Below are 12,937 nucleotides of genomic sequence, written 5' to 3'. Positions count from 1 at the left end.
ATGTCATTGCATCATTCCATCTCTAGTACTTTTCCTGTTTTTCATGGTGGTAGGGACAAGTGGGGAATGGGTGCCATCTACATTACCAGGGCCTATTCCTTATTGTCATCATGGGAATGAATGTCTGGGGAGGAAGAAGTTGCTTGTTGCAGATTGCGTATAGCACCAAGCAAATATTTGAAACGTTTAGATATGTTAGATTATATCAGCTATAAGTATCAGTTTATGGTTAGGAATGATAGTCCAGCACTTCTGGGAGGATTGGGTGGGGGTGGTTGCTTCTGACGTGGCCCATTTGCTAATAGGTTGAATCATTTGAATATAGAATATAATAATTTTAAGCCACTCTTGTCTTGCATTTCTGTGAATTGGTTAAGGGCTTGGCTGAGGCATAAAAACTAACCAGGAGTAAGTGAGAAAACCACAACCCTACCAGATATTCTGGTTCTTACAGGAAAGGATGGTTTGCAGTCAGTTAGCCAACAAGAAACCATGCCTTGAAACTTTGATGTCCTGCTGTAATACAGTCTGCTCTTTATTTGCTCACTCCCATTCACATATCATGCTAATAAGGAAATTAATATTAAACAGAGGCAGTGTGAATGCAGAATGTTTCTGTAAGCTACAAGTGAGCAATTTAAAGCATGCCAAAGATCCTTGGTTCTTGCTGACCATCTTTCCACTGTTATCATTAAATGCTTACAGAGACTGTTGGGCACAACACTGAATTTATTCTGTCTCCTGTGAACACAAGAACCAGCTGCTTAACACATGGGTTAGAGTGTGGAGGCAAGTGCATGCAATGAGAGAATGATTGGCAGTTCAGTTTCAACTCCATATGCTATATTTCTTTGTTTTCAGTCCTCTTTTTTTTAAAAAAAATGGTGACAGTTTCTTGGTCTCATTTAAAAGAGAACTGACAAGAAAGGTACATTCTGATATTTGCTCATTCTTGCATGCCAAAGCAGAACCGGTTGGACGGGGGGGAATAGGAGTCGATCCTTCATCTGGTGTCCAAGTGAAACAGCCCAGCTACCAAAAGGAGTGTACCAGTTGGATTTTCCTTCATTCTCTTGACATTTTTTGTACATCCTTGACAAGCATAATCCTAAAAATTGCTTTCTCCCTGTGGACTGCTGGCCAGTATTTTTTTTTTCTACAGCCAATAATATCTTTTAACTACAAGTCTTTATAAATTTATAGGGAATTCTTTGACTGCAGCTGTTTGTGTAAAGTGATGCATAACAGAGAAGCTGCAGCAGGTTAAGATAAGTGGGAGAACAAAAGAAAAAAAGAAAGAAATCTGGAAGGGGAAAAGATGCCCAGAGCAGACTAGTGAGGAATGCTGTTCTTGATGGCAGGGAATACTAGCTGATTGGGGAGCAATGAGAACAATAGAATATCCTGGATAAGGGTAGGGCTGGCTGACAGTTTCAGAAGGAGAATTATGCACTTACTGTGTTACATATTCTTAACACAGTTGATTTAAAAATGATACTTGGTTTTTAAAAGCACAGGGAATTCAATTTTGTGAACTCAAAAGTAAGTTTGCTTGTGTGCTACAAGGGTGGATAAATTGTTTTACAAGAATGTGTAGCCTTTAAGAAAGAGATTACAAGACACAAAAGGAACATATATGGAATGCTTGGTAGCATTTTGAAGTGTTCTCTAAAAACCATGTGAGATAGAAGCCAGATTTGTAAAACAAACTGCTAAAATATCAGAATGCTTAAAGTCCTTTTTCAGCAGAGGGTTGCAGACTCTATGATCACTAAAATATGTGACTATTTTTTAATAGCATGATTCTGAAAGCTTTTTTGTTGTTTTTGAAACTCTAAATAGCTGTAATAGACTTATGGAAGACTCACGAGTATAATCCTCCCACCAATTTGGTCCTGTCCATTTCTGTGATGTCATGACATCATTGCCACTCCTTCTCTGGGGCTGAAAAAAAGTATGTGAAAAGTGCCCGATAGAGTGGTAAAAATTGTTTAGCCTTCCCATTCAACAAAATGTGGGCGGGGAGATTTGTGTGTGTGCTTGTTTTCTGCTCCCCAGTGGCTGTTCAAAGCCTTTCATGGTATAGACTTTACTGGTGCTGAGCCCATGTGATCTGGACCATTCTTGCTAGCCCGTCGAGGCTGGGAGGCCCGCCAGAGTGGCGTTTCTCTCTATTTGAGTGAGGGTTTGAGTAACAGCTTTGCTTAGGGGTTGATTCTGTACTCCTTTTCCCTGTTTAGCATGTGTACGTCTACATGCACTGGTTGTTTTCCCGTACTTGCAGATTTTTAAAACATGTCCTGCAATTTCCCTGACCTATGGCACTTCCCTCTTTTATGCTTCAGCATTGCGGTTTTGACCACATGAGTAATTAGGATTCCCCACAGATCTTGGGAACAAGGGAGTTTATTCTGTATACATTGCAAATCAATATATCAAGTTCAGTGAGTGCTTGCCTCTTAGCAAGGGGGTGGGCAGGGGGCGAGCTTTCAGCTTCCACTGTAGGATTATCTTGGCCTTTGCAAGCGATACTGATTGGCAAAGTATCCAAACGCTACGCACTAGCCTTCCTCGGCGCCTTCCAGATCTATGGACCAATTCCTAGAATTCTCAGCTATGCTTATGCTCGCTGGGGAATTCTGAGAATTGAAGGCTACACATCTGGAGTCACCAAGGTTAGAAAGACTGCCCTGTGACAGCTGCAAAAAGGACAGACCCCTTACGTTAATGGCCAGGAGAGATCAAGGGTTGTCTGATCAGTTCTCTCCTGAACTGATATGTGAATTTGCTCTAAAAAAGTGCAGCATGTTATGATCGAAATCAAAGAGCTGGATCATTTGTTTGCTACAATTGTTTCAGTCAACAACTTTCAGTTACAACGGTGCCTTAGGGAAGGTGTATTTGTAGGCTGCTCCAGTTTTCTCACTAAGCAGCATTTTCTTTCTAATTTGGGGACACTCGTTTTATTTCCAACTCCCATTAATTACAAGCTGAAGCAACAGCACTTAGTTCATTCTCCTAAACCCGAAATTCAAAGACTGGAGTCTGTTTCAGGAAAGAGCATTTTACAGCTATACGTATGCAGCTGCTGCTGCTGCCGCTGCCACCACCACTGCCGCCGCCGCCGCTGCTGCCGCTGGTCTCCTTAATGTTTTCCCATTGTGTAATCAGCAGGATTCTCCTCTCACCTGGAAGCCCTGAAGGAAGATGATTAGGATGATTTTTCACCTAGGGTGTGGTAAAGTACCGTAAAGATGTTGGAAAATGCCTCATTCTCTAAAAGGATGAATCATGAGATCTAACTGGGTTGACTGTAAAACACCACTCCACCCTTAAACCTGAGCACCTTAGACTCAGGGAAGCACTTGCCACACATTTTGGTTTTCTAGAGACATAAAAAGTTCTTCCCGCTCGCTTTGCTTCCCTTCTCCTATACAAAGCCTCATAAGTTTTTTTTTTAATGTTCTAAGAAACGAAGTGTCCATGAGGAGGACTTCTCTTTGCTAGAAAATCAGAAAGATTTGTTTGTGATTTAATACTCTGCTACAAGTGCTATCAGGCATAGGTGGACAATTTTTGGGGTAGCTTATCTTTTTTTGAAGGTTTGGGGCTGCAAAATGGGTACAGTCATATACAATTGGGTGGGGAGAGGGTTTCCTTTCATTTTTAACTGTGACATGATTATTAACACAGTTTTCAAATGTTTCCTGCTTTGAAATGGCAGGAAATAGTGCTGTTTTTAGCAGTTATGGGCCAGAAGGGAACTAAGGGCTACAAAAAGGGAACTTGGGGGCTACGGATGGCTTCTCTCTCCCCCTCCCATATGAGGAGCTGGTTTGAAGATGGTCCAGTGGAGCAGTTGAGAAGAGCAACTGTTTTACCAGATCATAAATATGTGGACTAAATTCTTAACACTAAATACATAGGCAGAGGTAGAAAAAAAAATGATTGGATGAAGGATTCATGGAGGATAAATTTATCAATGGCTGCTAGTCATAATAGCTATATTATTCCTGGCCTTTGAAGCAATATGCTTTTCAGCAGATGTCCCTTGGGAGAATACTATTGTATTTATGCTCTGCTGGTGGACATCATAGGCCTCTGGTGGGCCACGGGGGAGCAGGATACTAGGTTAAATAGGCCTTTGGGCTGATTCCACAGGGCTTTTCCTATGTTCGGACAGATGTGAAAATAAAATCACATGTGAACAATAACCTCCAAACTGGTCACAGCTTCAGTTTATATGGAAGTCTTGAGATGGCTTTCAAATCAGATTACTTTTACCTCAAGAATTAATTAATTCAAAGCAACTAGTCTTCTCCTTATTCAGAGTTACTGGGAGAGGTGGGAGAACTTCCTGGTATTTCTATCAACCTGTTTGTCTCCAGTTAGAACTCTAGAAGGTTTTACTTATTGTACATTTTTTTGCTACAACTTATTTTGTGTGCTTTGTATGGAATGCGTACTGTACATGTTATGTTATGAAACCCTTATTACAAGGTAACAGTAGCACCTACAGTATATCACTTTCCCTGACTGCTAAGGCCTGGAATGGAGAAGCAAGAAATCTTTGCTTTAAGATTATATGTGCTACGGATGCTGATAACTTACCTCATTATGATGAATTGAGATGTGCTTCTATAAATTATTTGGAAATTCTTACTTATATTCTTGTGTGTTTCTAAAATACCTGGCAAAAATTAGTCCTTTATTTTGGAGCATCTTCCCTGTGATAATAAGCAGTTCTTATACCAGGGTGGATGACCTTAGATCCCAGGGTTACCTGAAGCTACAAAAAGCTTTGGACGCAATTCCCAGAGCGCCTCTGAACTGTTATTAAATATATTGCAAATTGACTTTGCATTAAATCAATTAAATCAAATGCCATGTTTGTCTTTTTTTTTTTTTTAATGCCTCCAGCACGCTACTCAAAGGGCAAAGGCATAGCCCTCAAATGCATAGTCTCTTTTACACACTCAGGTTCAAGTTCTTGAATTTGAAATTGATGTAAGACTAGGTTTCCTGAGGGCACCCATGATCATTCATCTCTGTCTGGGCATACCGATTCAGATAAACTGGAACATTGTGATATCTCAGGACAATAGTAGATTTGTATATTAAAATATTTACAACACATTCAATGTGAGTGAATGTTGGGATGAAATACAAACAATAACCACGTAAAAACAAATTACAATAAAAACGATAACATCACTATATTGTCTAAATAGACAGCTACTATACTGTAAGTAGATGGTGAATTCAGGTTGATCTGAGGTCACTAAGACTGGTTAGGATTAAGATTTTCAGGCAGTGCCCGAATGAAACAATGTTAGTGTTAAATTGGCTTTGAGACAGAGAATGTGCTATACCCAGGGTGCTAGAGATCATATATAATATAATTCAGTAGTGTTTGAGGTACTCTGGCAAGTGCTGTGCATAATCTTTAACTATGTTGCATACACTGATCGTGATGTCTTATCATCTGAACAAAGTTATTAGCCTTATGTTGGTTCACATTTAAAGTGCTGTGAGATACTATCCTGGCTCTCCCACTGGAAGTGAATGAAATCGTGTCCATTGGGATTCAGGCCTTCTGTGAAAAGAGAAGAGTACACATGAAAAAAGTAGGATTGCAATTTATAAATACCTGTTCAGAAGTAAATCCCTTTGAGTTTAATTGGACTTTATGTATATTGCATAGAGGAATGCATCTTGATTTCATTTAAGCTGTATTTTCTAAAACACTCTCTTGAATTTCTTGGTTGAGAAGATGCTATTTTTCATTTGTCATTACATAAAAGCAATTACACCGATTAAAAACATATACTGGAACATACTATTTGATTATGGTGGCTTTTTAGGTATATCACCATGGCCACTTCAGTCTTATAGCAGCTAAAATAGTTCAGCTATTTGTGGGTTTTGTATGCTACTTGTGAAGTCTGCAGAAATGGAAGTCATCTAAATCTTGTTATTTAAGATCCTAGCATACTTTTGTGCTGCAGAGTGAAGGAGCAGGAAAAAAAGTGGCATGTTTTATGCTGTGTTGTACTTTAATGATCTTTTGTACTTTAATTTACTTTAGTATTGTTAGTCAATTCATTTCTTGCCCTTTACTTGAAAGGAAGAAAAATATCCTGTACTTGCCAAAATTATAAATAAATTTAGTTGTAAGTACAAATTCAAAGCCAGCAGTGTGATGAGTATGATAGTCTTAATGTATTTAAAGGCAAGCTATAGATGGCTGCTTTATGTAGCCTATGAGTCCTGAGTTGTTAATATTTCGTAGGACTAACTTATCTTGGCTGCAAAAATACAGATTGTCCACTAGTTGGCAATGAAGAGATACACAAAACTCCATCTGTTTGCTGCTAGCTAGTGGTCATTTGGATTTTTACAGAGGAGACATGGTAACTCTAGCATCTAGGTATCAAATATTGTTTCTTTTTTTTATAATAACTTTATTAAATTTTAAGCAAGAAAGATAACAAATAGAAACTAATATTTAAGATGAGAAAAAGAAAAGAAAGGAAGAACAAAGCCAAAAGTGCAGAAAAAAAAGCAAAAAAAAAAAAGAAATATAAAGGAATGACTTCTAAATTTTCTTTTATAACGGTGATAGGTATAGATTTAAATTAACCTCTTACTCTATGGTTACAACATAACTTCCATTTTTTTTCCTATCTGTTATTTTTTCTAAGCATCAAACCCATGTATCATAATTACATTTTTTCCTGTTTGACGCAAAAAGTCCAAAAAGAGTTTGGTATCAAATATTGAGTCCATGGGGAGAAAACTACTGTTTTACAGCAGATGTATTATGTATTCTTGTAAAAGAACAGGAAAAGAAAACAGAGAATAAATCTCAAATACAGAAATAGCTAATTTTTTTTAAACAATCAGTTAAATTGTTTAATTTCAATTATATACTTCTGTGGATAGATTTTTCTTCTGTATTCCTAATAGCATTAAGAAGTATCACCAATTATATAGTTTGAATTTTTTTCTTCGCTGTCAGTTAGTTATTGGAGCCCATGCATTCAATTAAATAGGCAAAGACCCACATGAACTCATAAAATTAGAGAACCTGTTCAGTGGAGCTCTCAGTGAAAGAATCTCAATGCAACAGAGATTATTAGCTCTCCTGTTTGATATAATCTTGGTCAGTTTGGCTGAAAGGCCTCCTCACATGATCAGGTTGGGCCCAAGTGAAGAGTTCAAGTATCCCTACCCTCAATTACCCTCCTCCAAGTTCCCCCCCCCCACCCTTTCACTCCAATGGCTTCCATCCTTAGTCTGTTCTGTCAAGTCTCTTCCTGAATCTCTTTTAGTTTTAGGAAACTGGAGCTACATTTTTTTTGTATTAGGAGTTTCCCTTATTTATTAGGCATGTTAAAAAAAAATTACAAATTGATGATCCTGCTGACATCATTTTGAAATGGAGGGTTTCTTCCTCCTGGTTTATTTAGCTTTAAACTGAAATGTATGCCCTTAATAATTGTGAGTTCATATACACAAGTATTTCCCAGCTTAAGACTGTCCCTACTGCCTATGAATTCTGAGCTTGACTTATCAGTTGCACTGTTTACTTACTTGTTTATTAAATCAGTACCTGTATGTCCTAGGAAAGCCAGCTCATGGCTGTACAGAATGGGTTTCATGAAACTAAGCAGCTCACTGTATTGCTTTGGTGTATCTGGATTTGCTTAAAGTCATTACTGCTGAGCTCGATTCCACCTCACCAAACTTTTGCTGCCCCCTTGTTGGCATATATAGTTCCATTTGTCTCAATGGAGATCAAAATTTTAGCACGCTAAAGTATTTTTGGACACCCTACAGAGTCATAATGGAACAAGCTGTTCATCAATTCAGATTGTATGAGACAACGTACAAACAACCACCATGGCCAAATGTGTCTCCTCCTCTTGCACCTCAGTTTCTGGGACAAATGACTTGACACATTGTTAAAAAATGGGGAAGTTAAAACAAGGAAAAGAAGCTTTAGTGAGTCAGTTAACAGCTGTGGGCTTTGCACTGACTACATCCTGTGTTCTGAAATGAGGACTGATAATAAAACACTTTCAGATCATGAAGGATTAAAGATACGGGCTCTCTTAGGAGATGTAGTTGGAAAATATGGTCTCAGTCTAGCCCCAAAGTACTCTTCTTGTCTTTGGCTTGTCAGATAATATGCTCTTTTGTGTACTTTTGATATCTTAAATTGATACTGAAAAGCTTACTAGCAAGCAAATTGAAAAAAGGAGAATCAATTCTTACTGGAATGATTGAGTTTCCTTAAAGAAGAATTTGCAAGTGTAACTTTGATTAGAACTTTCTTCCAGTTCAGAACCTGTAATGAATATCCATTCCTTTTGTCTTCTCACTCTTTTCTCACCTGACTTTAGACATATGAAAATCCATGAGAAGGATCCAACTGGCACCACAAGTACAGCCCCTGCCTCTCCACTGAAACGCAGGCGCTTGTCCACCAAACGAAAATTCAGTCATGAGGCCGAGGCGGACAAGGAAGAGCAGAGTCCAGCGAAAAAGGTCCTTTGGGAAACAGCAAAAAAACCTGGTGGTTGCTTAAAATGAGAGATTAGGAATTCAGTTAATCGCTTAAAAATGGAAAGAGGGCAAAATATAATAGATACACGATTGCCAGTTTGTAATTTTAGAGATACAGCATGTTTAGATGTTGTGCATACTTCTTATGAAACTGCCATACTTTGAACAAAGATCTATTCTTACAAAGTGAATAGTCAGGACAAGAAATAAAAGTGTTGTGGGTTTCTCTTCAGCTCCTGTAGTTCCTAGCCAGCAAGGGACTGTGAAATACATCAAATTGGGAAAGACTGCTACATATCTGTGCTGATCTCCATTATTACCTCAATGAATGACATCAAATAAATGATAGTGTATAAAATAAATAGTGTAACTTTGATTATCTCCAGATGTGTTGTGGCTGATTCATAATAAAATATTAGCAAAGGCCTTCTGTATCAAGATGGCAACTTAAGACAATCTTTTGACTTCTGCATTTTGATTCTTCTCTTTGTGAACATTGTTATTTGGAATAATTTCATTCCTACACTGGATTTGTTTTGAGTGGGTGGTGGTTGATTGTTTGTGATCAAACTGTTTTGCCTGATAACTTTGAGAAATGAAGTAATTCCCTTCATATGTTCATATTCTGTGTGATGTGGAGTACCCCTTAAAGGGACGAAGGGAATGGGATGAGAGAAATACCCAAACAGCTCAAAAGAACCATTTAAATTACGTTACTTTGTAAGGAAATGTTCACATTCCCCAATGCAGTATTTCTCAACCTTGGCAGTTTGAAGATGTGTAGACTTTAGCTCCCAGAATTCCGCAGCCAACATTTGCCAAGGCTGAGAAACACTCCCCTAATGTGTGAGGACTTTTTTTAAAAAAAAAACAACTGGAATGGATCTCCAAATATAAAAAGAAACTCCTGGTTAATTTTGGAGTTATCCTTATTGATCCATATGGAGTAATCCCTTGTGTAACATTCAGCCAAGGGATAAGCCAGTGAAGTATTTACCAGGTGAAATTTGCTGCTTTCTGAAACTGTTACTTGAATTGCAGCTTGTGTCTGAAAATGTCCCTCTTTTTTACCATGAACAGGTTGTGGAGGAATCACAAAATGGTGAAATTGAAAAGAAGGCTGATGAAATTTATCGATGTCCAGTGTGTTTGAAAGAATTCTCTTGCAAGTATGGGCTGGAAACCCACATGGAAGTACATCCAGATACCTCACTGAGGTAAGAAAATAGCAGTGAGATGGTTTGTGAAACATAAGATGTTTCATATTGATGTTACGTGCAGCAAATCTGAGGCCTGTTTGAACTCAGTGGATCTGTTTCTAATAAAATGGGATCTGTAGGATTTTTTTAGCATTACTGTGAGATCTCATTGCTATTACCATTATTTTTACTATCTTCATAACAAATCTTGGGAGACTGTTGAAGTGTTTAGATCAGTGTTTCTCAACCTGGCTGGGAAATTCTGGGAGTTGAAGTCCATGCACCTTAAAGTTGCCAAGTTTGGGCAATACTGGTTTAGATGGTGTGATCTTTGTGCAGTGAAGTCCCTGTGAATGTACTAATCTGTTCTCATTTCTTTTCTCTAATCCACATGATACTGTTGCACTCAAATTGTAGTGGGGTGCAAGGCTGGGAGCTAATTTAGAATAGAAAATCAATATTTTAGAGACAGGTCTAAGATGAAAACAAGTTTGTGCAGTTCACATAACGTAGTAGACTAGGCTTAAAAGAGGTTAGGCAGTTTGTACTTCCGATGCTGTGGGAACATGGCTGTTGTTTTAGCATGCTGTATGAACCAATTTATCGCAAATTATGATTTAGCAGTTTGTTCCTAAGTTGTTATGTGAGCCTGGTAATTGTGTTCTGTTACTCCGTTTGATTTAGCATGATATGTGAACTCGATCACTCTTGTAGCATTATATAATTCTTCTAGGTTTCCATTTTCTAGGGTGTTTTTTTTTTTTGGTTAAGTCATTTCTTAACAAAAAATATTAAAGAATTCTGCACATTTGAAAGAGCTATTCAGTTTAATTTAACCAATCGGTGTGACCAACGTAACCTGCTCCCCAGAGCTAAATGTTTGCTCATGCTGATATATATGTACATTTATGTGTGCTTTCTGTCTGGAAGCATCTTTTCCTGAAAATAATTATGCTAAGCTCTTTTGATAAAGTTGATGAAATGAGATAGAGAATTGTTTAGATAGGCAGTTAATCATAAGAAATCTAATGTTGAAGGGTAGCAAGTCGATAGTAATTTATTTTTAACTGCATCAATATGTGAAGCCTCCCAAAATATTTTTGACAGAATAAGCCCTTGGTATTCAAGTGCACCCAGAATTATTTTGCAAATCAGTAATGTCTGGTGAGTGGCTGCTAGCCTTACCTTTGGAACTGTGTAAAGAGAGGCTGTAAATGACCAGTTGATTCAAACCTATTCTGCCACTGTCAAATTAGCAAGTGAAAAGGAAGGGAAAGGGGGGGAATCAGACTGGTACTTGGTGAGTGAGCAATACAGTACTGTCTTTTAAATGTAAGGTCTTCAGGATTGAGCATCTCAAAACACATGCATTGATTAGGTGAGAGACTTCTCTTCTGAAGGGGAGGGCAGCCTCTTTTGATGATGTGAAACTTTTAAATTATGCATTTTTGGTAATTAAGGCAAGGGCAGCTCTCTTCATGAGTGGTGTGTGTGTATGTGTGTCTGTATGCGGTATAATAGGGTCCTTTGTTGCACTGACAATTGGCTGTAGCATTGAGGCTCTTACCCTAGAATTTACTCTTCAGATTTAGGCTCTTGTCCTATTGAAACAACCCGAAGTTAGCTGTACTAGCTAGTTAGGGCAAGGGCATCTCTGACTGATGTCTTCTCAGGGACCATTATCATCACTGGGAGGTGGCACAACACTGCCCTTTTCATCCTGGCTTCCCTCCTGCTAGGATTAGTTAAGACTCTAGTTTTCTCTTTAGCCAGGCCAGCCAGCAGGGCTCCAGCTATTTTGGTGCGTTTATATAGGAGCGATGATATAATTAGCAGAGCTGGGAAATGCCACATGGCCAACAGGGAAAAACAAGCAGTCTCTCACATGTTGGATTTTTCTCCCCTGAAACTGCCCCTTGCATGGTTTGGTTTTCATATTGAACCTATAAATGTTATTTTCCCTCAGCATTCAACAGCTTCAGCAGATGCAAGACTAAATTACTCAAAAAGGTTTTTTGAAGGAGGAGGGTTTAAATCATAGAATCAAGATTAAAGCCACGAAGACCATTAAGCTCATCTCTCTTTTCTGTGTAAGAACCCAATGGGTGGCTGTCTAGCCTCTGTTTTAGCATATCCAACAAAGGGGGACCTATCACCTTTCTGGTAATTGGTTCCATTGTTGAACTTCAATTGCCGATAGAAAGTGTTTTTTAACATACAGTTGGAATCTGCCTTAAATTTAAATCCATTATTCCATATCCTCTACTTTGTAACAATGGAAACTAAGTATTGATTTTCTTCTGTGTAACATTCCTTTAGGTAAATACTTAAATTCCTTTTATCTAAAAGGATGTTGCATAGAATAAGATCAGTACTTGTGATATCACATTCTTGTCCTCTACTCATCCTTGTTGCTTTCTCTGAACCTATTTCAATTTCACTGTATCCTCCTTAAAGTGTGGTGCCAGGATCTAGAGACAAAACTCAAAGTGAGATTTGACCAATGTAGAACTATTATGTCCTGTGATTTGGATTACATCAATTGAGGTAGCTTAAAATTGCAGTTGCATTTTTTGCAGCCACCTCACATTGCTGAGTCATACTCATTTTTCAATCATCTGCTACTCAGAAAACTTCTTCACACCTACTGTTGCTAAACTAAGTATCCCCTATCCTATTCACGTTCAAATGATTTCGGTTTCCTAAGTGTATTACTTTACCTTTGTCTTTTAAAAAATTCGTTCTGTTTTTCAGCCCCTGTCTCTGTCTTATCAAGTTCATTTCTGAATTGTGTTTTTGTCTTCTATGGTATTAGGCATCCTTTCCAGTTTTGTGTCATTTGCAGATTTGAGAAGCATTCTCTCTACTTCACCCAGTTCCTTAATAAAAACTTGTTCAAGAATTCAGGGCCCATGACTGAATCTTACACACCCCACTCAGTTGATGAGGAACTGCTTATGAGTGCTCTTTAAGTGTGATTTTCAAGCCCATATGTTTGGCTAGTTTAGTTTCATGTGATCTAGCGTACCTTTAACTAGCCTGCTAGTCAATATGTAATGAGACACTATTAAATGTTTTGCTGAAATTAAGATTTGTCTACAGCATTCTGGTAAAATAAGATTGGTTGTTAACAAACCCATGCTGACTTCTGGTAATTGTTGCATTGT

At 38.1% G+C, this 12,937-nt stretch overlaps 1 protein-coding gene across 7 annotated transcripts in view; it reads left to right on the top strand.

Annotated features, from left to right (window-relative positions):
• RREB1 (ras responsive element binding protein 1) overlaps nucleotides 1-12,937 on the top strand; it is a 142,992-nt gene that overhangs the window by 98,775 nt on the left and 31,280 nt on the right. For all 7 annotated transcript variants that reach the window (XM_025176336.2, XM_025176351.2, XM_007422131.3 and 4 more), the window contains 2 exons: nucleotides 8,409-8,553; nucleotides 9,652-9,788. In XM_025176336.2, the coding sequence (XP_025032104.1) occupies nucleotides 8,409-8,553; nucleotides 9,652-9,788 (282 nt within the window). The remainder of the gene's footprint in view (nucleotides 1-8,408; nucleotides 8,554-9,651; nucleotides 9,789-12,937) is intronic.

Source organism: Python bivittatus, unplaced genomic scaffold (assembly GCF_059951505.1).
Source record: "Python bivittatus isolate LINGU-HERP-01145 unplaced genomic scaffold, Pbiv_v1 ctg000840_np1212, whole genome shotgun sequence".
In the NCBI taxonomy this organism is placed as follows: domain Eukaryota; kingdom Metazoa; phylum Chordata; class Lepidosauria; order Squamata; family Pythonidae; genus Python; species Python bivittatus.
This window is presented reverse-complemented; position numbering and strand designations above follow the sequence as displayed.